The sequence below is a fragment of the Asterias rubens genome, chromosome 5 (genome assembly GCF_902459465.1).
Source record: "Asterias rubens chromosome 5, eAstRub1.3, whole genome shotgun sequence".
Classification (NCBI taxonomy): Eukaryota; Metazoa; Echinodermata; class Asteroidea; order Forcipulatida; family Asteriidae; genus Asterias; species Asterias rubens.
In genome coordinates, this window is record NC_047066.1 from 2,758,599 (window position 1) to 2,777,668 (window position 19,070).

Sequence of the window (19,070 nt, forward strand, 5' to 3'; positions counted from 1 at the left end):
CATGTTGTCTGGCTTTCTAACTCAGGTTAAAGTTCCCGCGAAAAATGATAAATTTCTTTCAAACAATCCCCGAGTTTTTATTTCAAAAAAGGCACAGTCTTTTTGAATCGCATACTTTTTGGTTAGAGAGTTTAGCAACGAAATGCACAGCGTCCAAACGCGCGTGAATGGAATGCGTTAAAAGTTACAAGCGCGGACCACGTGCGTTTCAGTTGTTTTTTAAAATGCGCGCATTTCGCTGGCTGATGAACGCGCGGCGCACGTTGGATGATGGAATCCATAGAGTTATATAAGAACTATAACTCTATGGTGGAATCGCTGTGGTTTTTATGTTGAGAAAAGCGCATAAAGAGAGCGAGCGCTGTTCTGGTCAGAACATCATTGCTCCGTTTTGGGCGATTTCTTTTGTTTCAAACAGCAAGCGTAAAACATTTTACCAGGGAATTCGCTGTCTTTCCCAAAATAAGGAAGGCCAGTTTAATTTTATTTACCGGGCTCTCATCCGTAGAGGACAACTTAAGCGAAAGCAAAATCCACATTAATCTCCTAAGCTTAGAAAAAGGAAAAGAAAAAAAGGAGTTGGAGTTGGGCTTCGATCTCAAACCCCTAAATTGAGTTGTAAAAAATAATGTTGCTCTACGTTATACCCCACGGCCCAAGTAAGTATTCGGAGCATGGCCAGAGCAATGCTCCCCCCCCCCCACCCCAAATAGAGATAACTATACCTTTTTAAAGAACGAGTTAAAAATATTATTTACAACTCAATTTGGGGGTTTCTTTTAGATCGAAGCCCAACTCCAATAGTTTCCTGTCAAAACTGTGCCCAAAATCTGTTTGTTTCAACATCGACATCATTAACCAATGTGGGTCATTAGGAACAGATCCAACTGTTGAGAAATACTAGGCCTCGGATCACACTGAAAACGATGCTGTATATTTCCCAATGGAAATAATTCTAAGTAAGCCCTAATAACTGGCTTTTATATATGCTGCTATCCTTGGCCACGATTTTGTTCATTTTTGTTTTAAGTTCTATTCAGTTTATTTGGCCTATTGCCATTGCTAGTCTACCATCATGTAATTGTGTTCAATGTATTTTTGTTGTGTTTTATCAAATTAAACTGTCACTTGTAAGTTTACTTTTGGTTTTTAGTAACCCGTCGGCCCATCAGACAATTTTTTTCCAAACAGCATAGGCCTAATCGTAGGGCTAAAGGGGGACAAAATATTATAATGTCGTGGGGGATAGCACAACAAAATTCCTAAGCTCACATAAATCTTATACCAGCCAAAATTCCACGAACTTTTTACATTGTTGCAACTGGTGCCAACTCATCTTTGATTATTTTTAGCAAAGAAATTAGCAGTATTTCTGCTTCGGAACAGCTTTATGAAACTGGGTCCTGCCAGTAAATGTAGCAGACGACATTTTTGTTGTGTCGAATGGTTTTGTTGATAGAGGGCGCACAACACTGTATGAAACCCCGTACGGCCGTCTCCAATGGTAAGGATATTTTCGAAACTACGGCTTTCAATTCGTCTCCGGCTTGGGTTTCAGGAACGATCAAGCAGTTACACGCAACAAGCTTATGGTTGAGCTGAAGTATAAACTGTTGTTTTGAAAAGGCCCTATGTGGTAGCGTGATAGTGTTTGTGATACTGGCACCAGTCTACTCAAGGTCCATTATGAAACACAGTGGAGACGTGCGTTTGGGGTGTTTTTCTGGAATTCTGATAACCATCATGAGATTTGCGTACAAGTGAACATTCAGTGGTAATAAAACACTAAACAGTAGTAATACTATAGTGTTTTGTCACATGTGGTGAGTACATTTTTACAATTTGGAAAAACTAATTTCCGTATTCTGCTACCAATTTCTGAACGTTTTTTGGGCTACTTTTCAAGCCTATTTTTAAAAAAAAATTAGAATTGTTACTTACACTGTAAGTAACAATTCTGTAAGTTACAGTTACTACACCAACCATTTTGGAATTTTCTTCTTCGATGCACCAACTTATGAACTACACAACACAGTTCAGTCATAATTTTAAGGCAGCTATTAGTATAAAAACTTTAATGATGAGGAGGGTTAACCAAACCAGCTGTCATATAGTTGCGATAACGTAACCATCCTCCCGACGGCGAAGGAGGGTTAGGCATGTTATCGCAACTATAAATAATATAGCTGTCACTCCCATATGGAGGGCATGCCCATGGCCATATGGAGGCCTCCATTCTCCAGCCATCATGTAACTGGACTGTATTACTGTAAACAAATGCACTTGCCTTCATGTCTCGTCATTTCCGAACCAACACATGCACGCCAACGCGGTATGCTTTTGCATATATATGTAATTGAGTCTGTACTTACAATACATGGAAGAAAACAAAGAAGAATTGTATTGACTTATTGAGTTCCACTTTCTTTATTGTAACTTTCGGGATGTACATCACATGCGGTTAGTTTACTCCCTACATGTATGACTATGAGGTTCGTTCCGCTATCTAACAAACTTCATGATAGTTCTAGAGTATGGTTAGTTTAGCCTTAGGCTTAGTTGAATAAAAATCAGTGTAATTTGGGCAGTTAAATTGGTGGCATCCTAAAGAAAGTTTGCCATGTTATTCCTACTTCCAAGCTCGTTGTGAAATAAAATGGCGCAAACACAAATAAGTTAGTTGCAATAATTGTAGTTGCGATAATATAAACCTCCTCCCGACGGTGAAGGAGGGTTAACTTATGTTATCGCAACTACAATAGTTGTAACTCCCTATCCTTCCAATGATCGCAGACCGGTCAAGGCGACGAGGGTTACGAAGCGCATTGATTTGTCTGCGACCATCAAGACAAAGATGGAAAGTTACAAATGTTGCATCTAGGGCTGGGCCTAGCTAGAAGCCTCTAGAGGGAAAGTGAATCCTTCGTCACACTTGCAAACGGGGATTAATAAGGTTTATCGCGATTCAGGAGCGCAATGCGTTGTGGGAAGGCATATGGGGCAGTTTCTATGCAGTTTTTAAGACTCCGGCACACAACGCCTATACCTTTGTGTGGGTTCAACAGCGCCCTCTCTTGATATTTAACAGCTACAGTAACTAACAGCTACATTTAAGCGGGTTTCATATACGGAGGTTGGTACCACAAGTATACAGACTAGACTGGAGTCAATACAATACAATACAATACAATACAATACAATACAATACAATAATCTTTATTAGATCCCAAAAAGGGTAATTCAAATGCTCGCATACAGTAAAAACATTGGCACATTAAAAACATTAAAGGAACACGCTGCCTTGGATCGGTGGAGTTGGTCTCTGAAAAGCGTTTGTAACCGTTTTTTATAAAATGCATATGGGTAGAAAGATGTTGTAAAAGTAGAATACAATGATCCACAAAAACATGCCTCGAAATTGCACGGTTTTCCTTTTATCTCGTCGACTAACACGGTCGGCCATTTATGGATGGCAGACCGTGTTAGTTCGCACAGTAAAAGGAAAACCATGCATTTTCAAGGCAAACTTGTGTGGATCATTGTATTCTACTATTAAAACATCTTTCCAACCATATGCATTTTATAAAAAAGGATACAAACCCTTTTTATAGACCAACTCGTCCGATCCAAGGCAAAGTGTTCCTTTAAAAAACAGACAATGGCTATATACAATTACAAGAAAAACCACTAAAAAGCAATAAGAAAAATACTAGAGACTGGGCGATAAATTTATTATCGTTAGTAAAATTGAGATAAGAAAAATACTGGAGACTGGGTGATAATTAATCATTATCGTTTAACATTGAGATTGTGGTGTGTTATTGCACGAGGGATAAAGGAGGATGGGTAGCGGTTTGTCACAGAATATGGCACTCGCATACGACCAGATCTTGGGATCAGCTGGCTGGCAATCGCGTCATGAAGCGGATGGTTAGCATCATTCAGTGGCATATTTAGCTTGCCAGCCAGCAGATCCCCATATGCTGTGTCAACAAGCGGCCGCGACTCCCCAAGAATCCTTCCTGCTGCGCTAATGAATCTATTTATGCGATCCTTTGCTATCCCACGAGTCTGACAGCATGCAACATCTATCGGCCCTTTTTGAAACCACGGCTTCAGCTTTTGGATTCAGCTTGAGGATCTGCTCTCCCGTCTGAAACCCTGTGCGCGTATTTGCAAAGCATGCGCAATTGTCAAACCAACCATGGAGTCAAGCTTGCCCGAGCCAAAGCCAAATCCAGCCGTTTTGAAAAGGCCTGTACAAACTGTCAACGCTGCTGTCTGTGTGAGTGAGGTACCCAGCTCGAGTAGTACGACCGATTTATGAAAAAAAATTGAAAAAGGAGTACAGCACCCCAGTTACTGTGTCTAGCTCCGTTTGGAGGGTTTAGGGTTCTGAGGAGGGTTGTTATGAGGGACGGTTAAGGCCGGTTCATACTCGCTGCACCAGACAATGTGAGTTTGTATTAAGGGAACAAAAGGGTAGGGACGAGGTCTTAAATGGATGTTTAAAACTGACAGGGTCATGGCCGTGCAATAAAGGCGAGGGCCACTACCCTGCAAGGTTTTAACCGGCCGCTTAAGAACGAGTCACTACTCATTTATTCCCATTCAGGTTTTTTTTTTGCCCTTTTTGCCCTTTTTTGTTTAAAGGCAGTGGACACTAATGGTAATTGTCAAAGACTAGCCTTCACAGTTGGTTTATCTCAACATGTGCATAAAATAACAAACCTGTGAAAATTTGAGCTAAATCGGTCATCGAACTTGCGAGATAATAAAGAAAGAAAAAAACACCCTTGTCACACGAAGTTGTGTGCGTTTAGATGGTTGATTTCGAGACCTCAAGTTCTAAACCTGAGGTCTCGAAATCAAATTCGTGGAAAATTACTTCTTCCTCGAAAACTATGGCACTTCAGAGGGAGCCGTTTCTCACATTGTTTTATACCATCAACCTCTCCCCATTACTCGTCACCAAGAAAGGTTTTATGCTAATAAATATTTTGAGTAATTACCAATAGTGTCCACTGCCTTTAAATCGTTAACAAATAATATTATAGACACTTTGACAATCAAAAGTTTGAGGTTTGAAATATTTTTTTATTAAACTTTGTGAAAAATCTGTTTGATGCGCAATCTGTTTGATGGGTTGTGTGTATGCCTGTTAAGCATAGATTTCGCACTGCTACTAATAGCTATGAATTGTGCTGCGCGTAATAAAGTTTGCCCGCTCGACACGTGGAAGCCAGTCAGTTATAAACAGCTCCAGCTGGTCATTATCAATCGTTTAAACACCCGCACTTGACACGCTCTCCACCAATAGGAGTAGCGAAACTGTCTGGGGTATTTATGAATTAACATTTACATCAAAATAAACAAAATAGAAGTTTACGCATTCACTTTGCATTCGCGTGCTTCGTCAACTTGTCTTAATACATACATTCGTGCAGTGCAAGGATCTCATAAATTAATTGGTAACCTTGCCTTTGGTCCAAATCTTTGTCGCAGATTTTCTCAATGTCCTTCCATGAAGTCACTGCCCTACGTACATCTCGGTGTTCTTTCAAGTTTGTGTTTAAATAGTAATTAAAAACACATAATCATGACAAAGTTATGGTTGTGGGCTACGAGGGAGGCTTGTGGATGAGCATTGCGGTGGAGGGTTTGTAGTGAAATACATGTAAGAAATGAATGTGTGAGACCTAGTGGGACATCAGACTCCATTGCACTGCAGTAATTTAAATAATGCGCTTACAAAATTCCTGGCAAAATTCGTTGAACAGGTGAATGATTTCTTTGGCTTTTCCTTCCCATCCATTCTCGTGGTGATGGTACAGTAACAACAGTCACGCTTCGACCTAATTGCATAACCTACAGGCAACGATACTCTGCACAGGTGAGTTAGATTGCTTTTGTACTCCAGCTACGTGTGTTTTTTCTTGTATGGACTAGATAAGCTTGATCTAAATGTGTTACGTTCTGACCCTTAAAAGTATTATATATACAGGATTGGTAAAGCTGTCAAAGTACGTACATGTAGTCACAGACAGTGTTCATGTTTTGAAATGACAACCATGTGATGAGTTGGGTTAAATCTGTAGTTGGAGTCAGCTCAGCTCAAAAAAAATTGGGGAAAAAAGCAAAATGTTCAGCATACACATTGATTCAATAACTTTGGTAATAACCGCAAAGAGCTGTTGCAAATTTTCTGTGTGTGTGTGTGTGTGTGGGGGGGGGGGGGTTCAGAAGTACAGTTTTCTTGAATATAACTTCATTTCAGAGGAAAATGTTCACACACAATAATCAGTGTATAGAGTATTTAAAGTTGCATCCCTTATGGTGATCCTCTGGCTGCAGCTTCCCAGGTTGTATCATATTTTTGGTGTAATCCCTGGTTACACGGCAGCTAGCGGTTAGGCTTCTGGCTGACACTCCTAAATAAAGATATTGGAAAAATCTGTGACATATGGGGAATATGGGGCTGGACAGCTCAGTTGTTAAAGTGCTGTCATGTCAATCTGGAGATCGTTGATTCAAATCCAACTGTAGTCAATCCCAATTCCCAAGTCACTCAATGTTTTTTGTCTGTACCATTCCTGTGTAAATTTAAAGACACTGGACACTATTGGTAATTGTCAGAGACCAGTCTTCCCACTCTGTGTATCCCAATGTATGCATAAAATAACAAGCCTGTGAAAAATTGAGCTCAAGTGTTCGTCGGAGTTGCGAGATAATAATGAAAGAATAAAACACAATTGTCACACGAAGTTGTGTGCTTTTAGATGCTTGATTTCGATACCTCAAATTCTAAATCTGAAGTCTCAAAATCAAATTCATTCAAAATTTCTTGTTTCTCGATAATTATGTTACTTCAGAGGGAGCCGTCTCTCACAATGTTTTATTCTATCAACCCTCCCCATTAATCGTCACCAAGTAAGGTTTTATGCTAACAATTATTTTGAGTAATTGCCACTTCCTTTAATAACTTTAACGGATCATCGTACCTTAGTGCTTACATTTGTAACTATCTCTTTCAATTTTGCTAGACTGCTTGTGGGGCACATGTGTTCATTATCTGGGAATGGTGAAGTTAATTTTTCATAAACTGATTGCCCGGTATCAAAGTAGAGCTATTCAAAAAAAAAAATTGATCACCAGCTTCGTCTTTTTCCTGTCCTGATACTTCACTGATGCATAGTAATTGCCTCTATGCCCCTGGTCATTGCCTCAGTGCCCCTGAGTATCAAGCCTATTTTTAGTATGACATTACTCACCTCATGAAACCTACATGTAACTGCTTCTCAAGTCTGCATCAAGTCACACCTTATCTCATTTTGCACCCCATAACAGGGGATCTTTAAAGGCAGTGGACACTATTGGTAATTGTCAAAGACTAGCCTTCACAGTTGGTATATATCTCAACATATGCATAAAATAACAAACCTGTGACAATTTGAGCTCAATCAGTCATCGAACTTGCGAGATAATAATGAAAGAAAAAAACACCCTTGTCACACACGAAGTTGTGTGCGTTTAGATGGTTGATTTCGAGACCTCAAGTTCTAAATCTGCAGGTCTCGAAATCAAATTCGTGGAAAATTACTTCTATCTCGAAAACTATGGCACTTCAGAGGGTGCCGTTTCTCACAATGTTTTATACCATCAACCTCTCCCCATTACTCGTTACCGAGTAAGGTTTTGTGCTAATAATTATTTTGAGTAATTACCAATAGTGTCCACTCCCTTTAAATGTAAATTCATGAAGTATAGCAAAAATTTATCTAATGCGCATCATTAAAGGAACACAACACCTTGGATCGGTCGAGTTGGTCTTTGAAAAGCATTTGTAACCGTTTGTTATAACAATGATCCACACACATTTGCCTTGAAATTGCGTGGTTTTCCTTTTACGTTGCGAACTAACATGGTCGGCCATTTATGGGAGTCAAAAATTTACGAGGTAAATGGAAAACCAGTGCAATTTCGAGTGATACTTGTGTGGATCATTATGTTCTTCTGTTAAAATATTTTTCTAATGTATTCTATAACAAACGGTTACATACACTTTTCAAAGACCAACTCGACCGATCCAAGGCAACGTGTTCCTTTAATGAACAGTAGTGGCGCTTTTAAAATGACTTATATGTGTACAATGCATATCAACATGCTCAGTCAATTGCCAAAACTGATAACACATTCTTGCAGTTGAGTTGCTACAACATAAGGCCTACAATTATATCCTTGAGAGGGCACAGCCATTTTCATTTTGCAAAGGGCACTTTAATTGGAAAATCTTATGGGAACTTTTGAAGGAGCACCAGGGCCAGGACAATGGGCAACAGTGGCCATGCCATTCGTGGCCTGCATGTTATTCCAGGCTTGGAGTTCCGTCTTTGATGAGAAGGCAATGCAGTATTTATTTTGAAAAGGGCACTTCCATTGAAAAATCTCAATCTCAATGGAAACTTTTGAAGGGGCACCAAAGCCTAGACCACGTGCAACAGAGGCCATTGGCTCTCTATATTTCCAGGCACGATACACTATTAATGTGCATTGTTCGTGCCTGTGTGTTTGCTGCTTCTGTATTATTTTTTGAAACAATTATTTACCTTTTAATACTTGCATCATGTACAGTAAACGTCTTAGGTTAGAGCGACACTGTTGGCTTTTCTCCATTTGTTTTCTGTTATCACTTTTTTAAATCTGTCTAGTTTAAAAAAACATAGTGTTATAAACCACACTGTGTAAAAAATCAAAAGACAAGTACAGTTCCTACCTTACATGTAAATTCTGCCTACATTGTCTCCCTTGTAAGGTAGTCTGTATTACCATGCAATCATCCATATTAACTTCATCAAAACTGCTCAAAATTGTAACAGTTTTAAAGCTATGCTTTAAAAAACATATGAACCGCTTTAATCTATATATTCTAATTTTCTTTGGTACTTTGGGGCATTTTTGTCCGCTATTTAAGTGCAGTAAATTATTATTATTAATATTATGTTCGCCTGTTAAGTTTTTATTTATTTTTTCTTCATAATGGTGAAGTGCTTGTTTAGCTTATTGACATGTGATAAGAAGGAGTTAACAAGCACATACATAAGGCTGTGCATCATACATTAACACTACGGGATGTCGGGATGAGATATTGTTTAGTGTGCAATCATTTAACAAAGTTACTTGTAAATATGTAACTTCAAGGTTTAACCAAAATTGTTTATTAAGTTGATTTTGATTGATAGTGTGCATCAATGTTCACAAAAAACCTTCTTACCCCCTGCAGGCTTGCCACACTTCGAAACAGTCACATTGTGAATCGGAACGGCGGAACAAATTTGACGAAGGTTGATGGAAGAAACGGAAAGGTTCATGTAACACAATGTGCCTCACAGCTCTGTTTATTAACCCTCACCCTGTGAGTGGGGAATATAAACTCATACTCGTGTTCAACAGAGATGAGTTTTACGCACGACCGACCAAAGAAGCCGAGTTCTGGCAAAGGAACCCTAATATCATAAGTGGTAAGTGAGACTAGAATCCTTTCTCGCAAAAACTAACTCCATGTTGTAGGTCTAACGCAACGCAACAGCCAAGCTGTTGGACTCTGATTATGGTGGTATGCCTGATCCCATGAGTGATTTGCTAGGATCCTAGTCAGAATTTCTTGCTTACCTAAGCCCTGATTCTGTGCTTACGGTAAGCAGAGCCATTAAAACTGGGCCCTGGAAATACACAGAGTCCATGAAAAATGCAATCTTGCCCTTAGTCTTGGCCTTGGTGCCCTTCTAAAGTTTCTCCTAGACTTAAAGATTTTCCTGTGGAAGTGCCCTTTTTACAAACTGAAAAAGACTGTTCCCTCTCAAAGATGAATTCTAGACCTGACACTGAATTCTAAACCTGACGAAACGTTGAGTTGAAACCAACGGTTCTTTTTAGAACCACCCCAACTCATTACATGGTGTTACCGCAAACCTTGCCATATGACACTATTGTTTTCTTCAACAGGTCAAGATATGTTTGTGGGTAAAGAAGGCGGAACTTGGCTTGGGGTTAGTCGAATGGGACGCTTTGCTATGCTGCTTAACATCTTACAGCCTGGCGGACTCAACCCAGATGCCAAAGGCAGAGGTAAGACCAGGGCCCAATTTCATAAAACCGCTTAAGCATAAAAAGTTGCTTAGCTCAACAAAAATATGCTTACCAGAAAAAGGTTACCATCTAAATTACCATTTTACCTACAGGTACAAAATGTATCATGCTTAGTCGTGCTGAGCAGACAAATTGTTAGCAATCTTTTCTGCTTTAAAAAGCAGCACCTTGAAGGCAGTGGACACTATTGGTAATTACTCAAAATAAATTATTAGCATAAAACCTTATTTTGTCACGAGTAATGAGGAGCTGTTGATAGTATAAAACCTTGTTAGAAACGGCTCCCTCTGAAGTAACGTAGCTTTCGAGAAAGAAGTTATTTTCCACGAATTTGATTGCGAGACCTCAGAATTAGATTTTGAGGTCTCGAAATCAAGCATCTCAACGCACACAACTTTGTGTGACAAGGGTGTTTTTTCTTTCATTATTATCTCGCAACTCCGACGACCAATTGAGCTCAAATTTTCACAGGTTTGTTATTTTAGACCGTGTGAGAAGACTGGTCTTTAACAATTAATAAAGGTGTAAAGTGCCTTTAAGAAAGAAATACATGTATTGTTTTTGCCAAGCAAAACTAAGCAGGATACAATTACATTTTGTACATGTAAATTGGTGTTTTAATCGGTAACCTTATTTTGGTCAGCATAATTTTGTTGTGCTTAGCAACTTTGTATGCTTGAACAGCTCTATGAAATTGAAAAAGAATTTGCTTAAGAATTTTCTACTGAGTGGAAATGAGCAGAATACAGTTACAATTTGTAATAAATAATAATAACGTGTGACAGAGCAGTTTGGCTGGTAACCTTATTCTGGTAAACACAATTTTCTTGTGCTTAGCAACTTTTTGTGCTGAAGCAGCTCTATAATATTGGCATATTAGATTGACTTAAATGTAGTAGAGGTGGGTTGGATCTTTCAGATTGCCTTAAAACAGGTTGCCGTTGCCATGTGAGCATACACGGTAGGGGGCACATTGAGCAATTTCAGTTTCTTTAATTTTTGTGTTGAGTTGAATATGGATGAAGATGCAAAAATGGAATAGTGTCAGTCAATTAAGCAATCCATTTCATACCAACTTAAATGTATGCTTATATTTAAAAGTAGTGCTGGTTATAGGCAAAGTTATAACGAAAGATAAAGCATAAGTCAATCGTGAAGGTGTTTAGGGTGATTAAATGTTGGGAGTACATGTACTTACATGTACTAGTCTTCGACCCTACCTGTAATGGCTTTGTTGGCTCGCTAGACTGAGTTGTTTAGTGCATCATACGCAAGTTCTGGTGGCTGAGTCATCAGGGTGTGGGTTCGAATCCTTGTCATGACACTTGTGTCCTTGAGCAAGCCTATTGACTAGAATTGCTTCTCATCACCAAGGGGGTAAGTAGCTACCTGTGAAGGCAGAGATGGCTCTTGTGATTGATTAAGATTGGTGCTCTAGATACTTGGTAGTACAAGCTGTATATTCCCAAGAGAGCTGAGTTGGTTTAAGGAATTTATTTTATTAAAGTCACTTGCACTTGTAAGCCAATTTACTTTTAAATTCATGAAAACAAATTGTATTTCTTACTGGTTTTTTTTTGTGATTTTTAACAAATCTATTTTTTATAAAACTCTGTATTTTAAACGCGAATTTTGAAAGTTCTTAATTAACCAATAACAATAAGGCCCAGTGTCCAGGGGTCGTTTTACACAAAGAGTTAGGACTAGATATCAAAAACGTATAGCTAGTCTTAAGTTAGGACGAGTAACTAGTCCTAAGTCGAGATAAGACTAGTCTTAACTCTTTGTGAAATCAACTCCAGGGATAATAGTGTCCAAAGAGAAATGATCATTCTTTGAAATGAACCGCTCCGGCCTGTCAATCAAACTGTGCGCGTTCACCCATTTGACCAATCACAGCAATGATTGTGGTCGGACAAACTCGGTCATGCGTGCGCATATATCTGGCACGCGCGGCAGAATCGTGCAGAAGGTCATTGGGAGTGCTCGTACACGTGTCTTGCCAACGTGTGCGGTGGGTGGAGCTTAGTGGAAAACAGGATTGGTCCATTGCGCATAAGATTCGCGATTACAATTATTTGTTACTAATGTTATGTGTTTCTGTTCTCTACATAGGCTCTCTGGTTTCAGATTTCATTCAAGGTAGCATGGATGGCCAGACATATCTGAAAGATGTTGCCAAGGAAAGTGCTTTGTACAATGGTTTCAATCTTATAACAATGGAATTCAGGTAAGGCTTCCAGGCTATATTAATCGACTTCACACTGGCACTGATCACTTCATTTCATATTTGTTTTCTGCTCTGCATTTTACACAAAAATATTAACGAGATGGCAGTCAATAGACGTATTATTTATTTGGGCGGCTGATCATCCTTACCATAAGACGAGATGCTGAATCGGGGAAGGAAATGGCTACAAAGTGTTAAAGCCGCAGCCCTGTAAAGCCAGCCACATCGACTCTCATAAGACCACAAAACAAGGCCAGACATAGAAAGTTTTAGATTTTTTAACAAAAGGGCATTTATGATCGGGAATAAAATAGTAGTGACTCGTTCTTAAACGTCCATTTAAAACCTTGCAGGGTCGTTGCCGTGGGCTAAAGGCCCGAGCCGAATCACACGGCAATTCGACCCTGCCGGCTTTAAACGGCCGTGTAAGAACTCGTCGCTACCCTATGTGTACATGTAGGTCAGCCCTTGCACTCGATAAAATGTTTCTTTTATTTTCCCAAGTACCAAATTAATATCATGCCTGAAATTATACAAAGTTGTATACTTATTGCTGTCTACTAATTTAAGCGGAGTGCTTTTGTTAAGTTTCAATCCAAAAGACTGTCAAGGTTTGAAAAAAAATCCATGTATAGTTTAAAGGCAGTGGACACTATTGGTAATTGTCAAAGACTAGCCTTCACAGTTGGTGTATTTCAACATATGCATAAAATAATACACCTGTGAAAACTTGAGCTCAATCGGTCATCGAACTTGCAAGATAATAGTGAAAGAAAAAACCACCCTTGTCACACGAAGTTGTGTGCGTTTAGATGGTTGATTTCGAGACCTCAAGTTCTAAACCTGAGGTCGTGAAATCAAATTCGTGGAAAATTACTTCTATCTCGAAAACTATGGCACTTCAGAGGGAGCCGTTTCTCACAACGTTTTATACCATCAACCTATCCCCATTACTCGTCACCAAGAAAGGTTTTATGCTAATAAACATTTTGAGTAATTACAAATAGTGTCCACTGCCTTTAAAGGAGAAATGTGCTACTGAAAACGATTGTTTTCACTTGGATTTGGTCAGCATGAGTTTCAAAAGAAAACCAAAATACAGATCCATGGATCCAATTTATAAAGATGTTTTAAAAGCCGAAAAATAAAGCTTAGAGAAAATCTAATGAGTGGGGCACCAGTCGCAACAATGTAAGCTTTGTGGAATTTTGGCTGGTAACCTGTTTCTGCTAAGAAAGATTTTTCTGTGCTGAGTAAGTTTGTATGCTTACACGCTTAGTGTGAATTTGCTTATTGTTCTGTATGTATTTTGTCCTTTCTCTGTCTACCAACAGTAACGTTTCTTTTTCTCACCTCAAAAATTTTCAGGAAAGATGGAGAAGTCAACACAAATTACTTCACAAACAGAGCTTCCGAACTACCAGAACCAGTTAAAATTGAACCAGGTATAACATTATTTGTTTTTACCTTTACACCGATTTGTATTAAAGGAACCGGACACCTTTGGTAATTGTCAAAGACCAGTATTAATAACAAATCTGTGAAAATTGGGACTCAATTGGTCATCGACATTAAAGGAAAATAATAAAAGGAAAGAACACCCTTGTTGCACAAATTTGTGTGCTTTCAGATGCCTAAAAAAGTTTCAGACCTGAAGTATTGTAATATTTTTAGTAAAAAACTTTGTTACTTCAGAGGGACCCTTTGCTCACAATGTTTTATACTATCAACAGCTCTCCATTGGTCATTACTAAGTTTGAGTAATTTACCAATAGTGTACAGCAGTGCCTCTAAGCACTGTATTCTTAGTAATTTCTCGAGTTCTGTAAAAAGGCAAATTACTTGAGTGGGATTCAAACCCACACGTTGCATTGCGAGAGCAGATGTCTTACCATTAGACCACTGAGCTAGCCCAATGACTAGAGGCAGTTGGAATTCTATGTTTTACCAGCCGTATGTTGCTGCATGTTATACTTCTTAGTTGCCGAACTCTTTACAACTTTATAGCTACCAGACTTTCCGGTACATTTGCAAGTTATTTGGCCAACCAATTTTTGGAACCCAGACTCTACTACACAAGTTGTGAATCATTATAATAACTACACAAAGCTATTTGCCTAGCAAGAGGATTTGTAACCAAAAGTGCTTAATCCCAAGGCAATGTTTCCCCTTTAAAAGGCAGTGGACACTATTGGTAATTACTCAAAATAATTGTTAGCATAAAACCTCACTTGGTAACGAGTAATGGGGAGAGGTTGATAGTATAAAACATTGTGAGAAACGGCTCCCTCTGAAGTAACGTAGTTTTTTGAGAAAGAAGTAATTTTCCACTTTTGAGACCTCAGAATTAGATTTTGAGGTCCCGAAATCAAGCATCTGAAAGCACACAACTTCGTGTGACAAGGGTGGTTTTTATTCCATTATTATCTCAAAGACCAATTGAGTTGAAATTTTCACAGGTTTGTTATTTTATGCATACTGTTAGGATACACCAAGTGGTCTCCAGTGTCTTTAATGTTCACAGTCACAAAGAGACACTAATAGTTTTAGGGGTTATCTGCTGTGTTGTGATCTTTACTTCAAATTGAGGGTAAAACATTAAAATGTGTCGATTTCGTTTTGCAGGTGTTCAAGTGTTTTCAAACCACCCAGTGACTGAGTCGTGGCCAAAGACGGACTATGTCCGATCAGAGTTTGAGAAAATAGTAAAGAGAGTACCCGGCCTTAACAAAGATAATCTCATCAAAGAACTTATCGCAATGATGTCTCTCGACAAACCGTACGTACAATGAAACTTTCTTTCTTTTGTATATTCAGTGTTTGCTTACGGGTTGCAGTGTATGGAAATTGTGTGTTAAATACAAAATTGGTAGTTTAGCAGAAAATTCTGCTGAGCAAATTTCGTAGCCAAGCAAAGTTATAGTCAAATACCAGTCACAGAAATAGTAACTGTATGGTCTTCTGGCTGGTAAAATATTTTTGCCGAGCAACATTTTTGTGTGCTTAGCAAGAGATTGTGCTTACAGGCTTTATGAAATTGTACCCGGGTAGCTACTTGGTGTCTCACTGAAGTGTCAAGCGAGGACTTATTAGTGAACAAGTCAGAATAATGTCCATTAAAAAACCTTATACAAGTACATGTGTGTAGGTGTGGAATTAGGTGCTTGCTGGTATAGGTAGCGATCAAGTTAGATCGCTAGCTAGACCAGCATGCACCTCATTCAACAGTTACCGCTTGTGCAATGGATATTTGCGAAAAAGGTCTATGGGAGTTCCTGGTGTAACTCTAGCGCCCTCTATAGTCAAGGTAGTGGTTCCCAACTGTGGCATGGCTGTAAAAGAAACCTTGGTAGTTTTCAACACAGAATGAAAATAAGATTCTTGTCTTCTTGTCGGACCATTCATTGTCTTCATGAATGTGTATGAGCTATTAAATTAGTAGAGTGCTTGTTTGTTTATTGGGGTGTTTGTTTGTTTGTTTTTGTTTTTCATTTCTTTTATCTATTTTATGCAATATTTACAGATTGATAACGGATGTGGATATTTCCAATGAAATGCTGGACGTCCAGAAGAGAAAAGTTCTCAAAGAGCTAGTCTTCATCAAGTCCAGCAATTATGGAACAAGGTTTGCCTGCTTTTTTTATTTCATTTTATTTCGACATGTATATTCTTATTGTTTTCGTTTCATTAATTTTGTTTTCAACAAATGGGGCTCAATTTAATATTGCTGGTATAATTTGTTTACATACTTAGTAAAGGTAGCATTATTGCTTTGTATTGAACAGGTTACCTTCCAAAAAATCTTGTCATTCAAAAGTTTAGGCTGGTACCTGCCTGTGGTGGTATTTTTTTTCTCGGTAGATTAATTTGCCAAAAATGCTAAGCAGTGTGAAGTACACTCACACCCAAGCAAAGACTCCTTTCTGGTAGAATTGAACACTTGTGTTAAACCTGTATTTGTCCGCGACTGTAAGTGTAGATTTTTCATTTAAAGACACTGGACACTATTGGTATTTGTCAAAGACCAGTCTTTGTGAAAAGTTGAACTCAATTGGTCGTCTAAGTTAAAAGAAAATGATGAAAGAAAAAACACCCTTGTTGGACGAATTTGTGTGCTTTCAATACAATACAATACAATACAACACAACTTTATTGTCCATGCATGGGAAATTCCTTTGGCCTTATTGCTCACATAAAAATACAGTCACCAGTAAAAAGGTACAACATTAAAAGATAAGAATGAAAGACTTCTGGCTAGAAGTCTTTTATTTTTTTAGTGAGAAATTACCTCTTTCTTAAAGCCAATGGACACTTTCGGTAAACAGTGGTGTCCAAGGCCCACACTTCGTGTATCACAACTTATATATAATAAACCTGTGAAAATTTACGCTCAATCGGTCGTCGGAGTCGGGAAAAAATAACGGGAAAACCCACCCTTGTTTCCCCACGTTGACATTTGTTTAAAATAAGTCTGTAATTCTCGCTATCAAGAATTGATATTGTTTTAATGTTTTCTCAAAAAGTAAAGCATTTCATGGAATTATATTTCAAGATAAGTCTTTCACAATTACCTTCTGTAAACCCTGTAAATTATTTATAAATCTGTGAACTTTTTTTCTTTTTTTTCTGTACCGAAAGTGTGTAATGGCTTTAACGTACATCGATTTAGGGTAAAATTAAAATAAATATTCTTTATCCCTGATGCAAATTTGACATCTATTATACAGAGTGATTTGATTCTGATAACAATGTTAAGGGAGTGGACACTATTGGGGATGGTAGTTGTCAAGGACTAACCTGTGAGCTTAATCGGTCATCGAACTTGCGAGACAATAATGAAAGAAAAAACACCCTTGTCGCACGAAGTTGTGTGCATTTATAGATGGTTAGTTCCAATTCTGAGTTCTCGAAATCAAATTCGTGGAAAATTACTTCTTTCTCGTAAACGTAGTCGCTTCTGAGGAAGCCGTTTCTCACAATATTTTATACTATCAACATCTCCCCATTACTCGTAATCAAGAATGGTTTTATGCTAATAATTATTTTGAGTAATTACCAATAGTGTCCTATGCCTTTAAACATTGGTTTATTCTTTTATCTTTCTCTTAGAACCACCACTGTAATCCTCATTGATGCAGAAGGAACTATCAGTTTTACAGAGAGAACATTGAAGGAGCCCATAGACTCCAAGAATCCTGAGTGGCAACAGAAAACCCACGCTGCTTCCATGCTGTAGGAACCCATCGACACCCAGCACCCTGACTTTGGAGTAGACCACTCACCTAGCATCCGTGCTGTAGGAACCAATTGACACCCAGCACCCTGACTTTGGAGTAGACCACTCACACAGCATCCTTGCTGTAGGAACCCATCGACACCCAGCACCCTGACTTTGGAGCAGACCACTCACCCAGCATCCGTGCTGTAGGAACCCATCGACACCCAGTACCCTGACTTTGGAGCAGACCACTCACACAGCATCCGTGCTGTAGGAACCCATCGACACCCAGCACCCTGACTTTGGAGTAGACCACTCACACAGCATCCTTGCTGTAGGAACCCATCGACACCCAGTACCCTGACTTTGGAGCAGACCACTCACACAGCATCCGTGCTGTAGGAACCCATCGACACCCAGCACACTGACTTTGGAGCAGACCATTCACACAGCATCTATCCTGTAGGAACCCATCAACACCCAGTACCCTGACTTTGGAGCAGACCACTCACACAGCATCCATGCTGCAATAACCCAAAGACACCCAACACCCTGACTTTGGAGTAGACCACTCACACAGCATCCGTGCTGTAGGAACCCATCGACACCCAGCACCCTGACTTTGGAGCAGACCACTCACACAGCATCCATGCTGTAGGAACCCATTGACACCCAGCACCCTGACTTTGGAGCAGACCACTCACACAGCATCCATGCTGTAGGAACCCATCGACACCCAGTACCCTGACTTTGGAGCAGACCACTCACCCAGCATCCGTGCTGTAGGAACCCATCGACACCCAGTACCCTGACTTTGGAGCAGACCACTCACCCAGCATCCGTGCTGTAGGAACCCATCGACACCCAGTACCCTGACTTTAGAGCAGACCACTCACCCAGCATCCGTGCTGTAGGAACCCATCGACACCCAGTACCCTGACTTTGGAGCAGACCACTCACCCAGCATCCATGCTGTAGGAACCCATCAACACCCAGTACCCTGACTTTAGAGCAGACCACTCACCCAGCATCCGTGCTGTAGGAACCCATCGACACCCAGCACCCTGACTTTAGAGCAGACCACTCACCCAGCATCCGTGCTGTAGGAACCCATCGACACCCAGTACCCTGACTTTGGAGCAGACCACTCACACAGCATCCGTGCTGTAGGAACCCATCGACACCCAGTACCCTGACTTTGGAGCAGACAACCCACACAGCATCCATGCTGTAGGAACCCATCGACACCCAGCACCCTGAGTATGAACAGACAACCCACACAGCATCCGTGCTGTAGGAACCCATCGACACCCAGTACCCTGACTTTGGAGCAGACAACCCACATTGCATCCGTGCTGTAGGAACCCATTGACACCCAGCACCATGAGTATGAACAGACAACCCACACAGCATCCATGCTGTAGGAACCCATCGACACCCAGCACCCAAAGGGGCAACAGAAAACCCACGTTGCTT

At 39.7% G+C, this 19,070-nt stretch overlaps 1 protein-coding gene across 2 annotated transcripts; it reads left to right on the forward strand.

Moving 5' to 3' along the window:
* Nucleotides 1-1,704: 1,704 nt before the first annotated feature.
* LOC117290164 (transport and Golgi organization protein 2 homolog) lies at nucleotides 1,705-17,629 on the forward strand. 2 transcript variants are annotated; one of them, XM_033771420.1, is made up of 9 exons: nucleotides 1,705-1,823; nucleotides 5,781-5,893; nucleotides 9,281-9,518; nucleotides 10,003-10,125; nucleotides 12,262-12,376; nucleotides 13,745-13,821; nucleotides 15,002-15,155; nucleotides 15,900-16,001; nucleotides 17,486-17,629. In XM_033771420.1, the coding sequence occupies exons 3-9, from the start codon at nucleotides 9,377-9,379 to the stop codon at nucleotides 17,610-17,612; spliced, it is 840 nt and encodes a 279-aa protein (XP_033627311.1). In that variant the 5' UTR covers nucleotides 1,705-1,823; nucleotides 5,781-5,893; nucleotides 9,281-9,376; the 3' UTR covers nucleotides 17,613-17,629. The 2 variants fall into 2 exon arrangements, with proteins under 2 accessions (XP_033627311.1, XP_033627312.1); XM_033771421.1 differs by having other exon boundaries at nucleotides 5,835-5,893.
* Nucleotides 17,630-19,070: the final 1,441 nt, after the last annotated feature.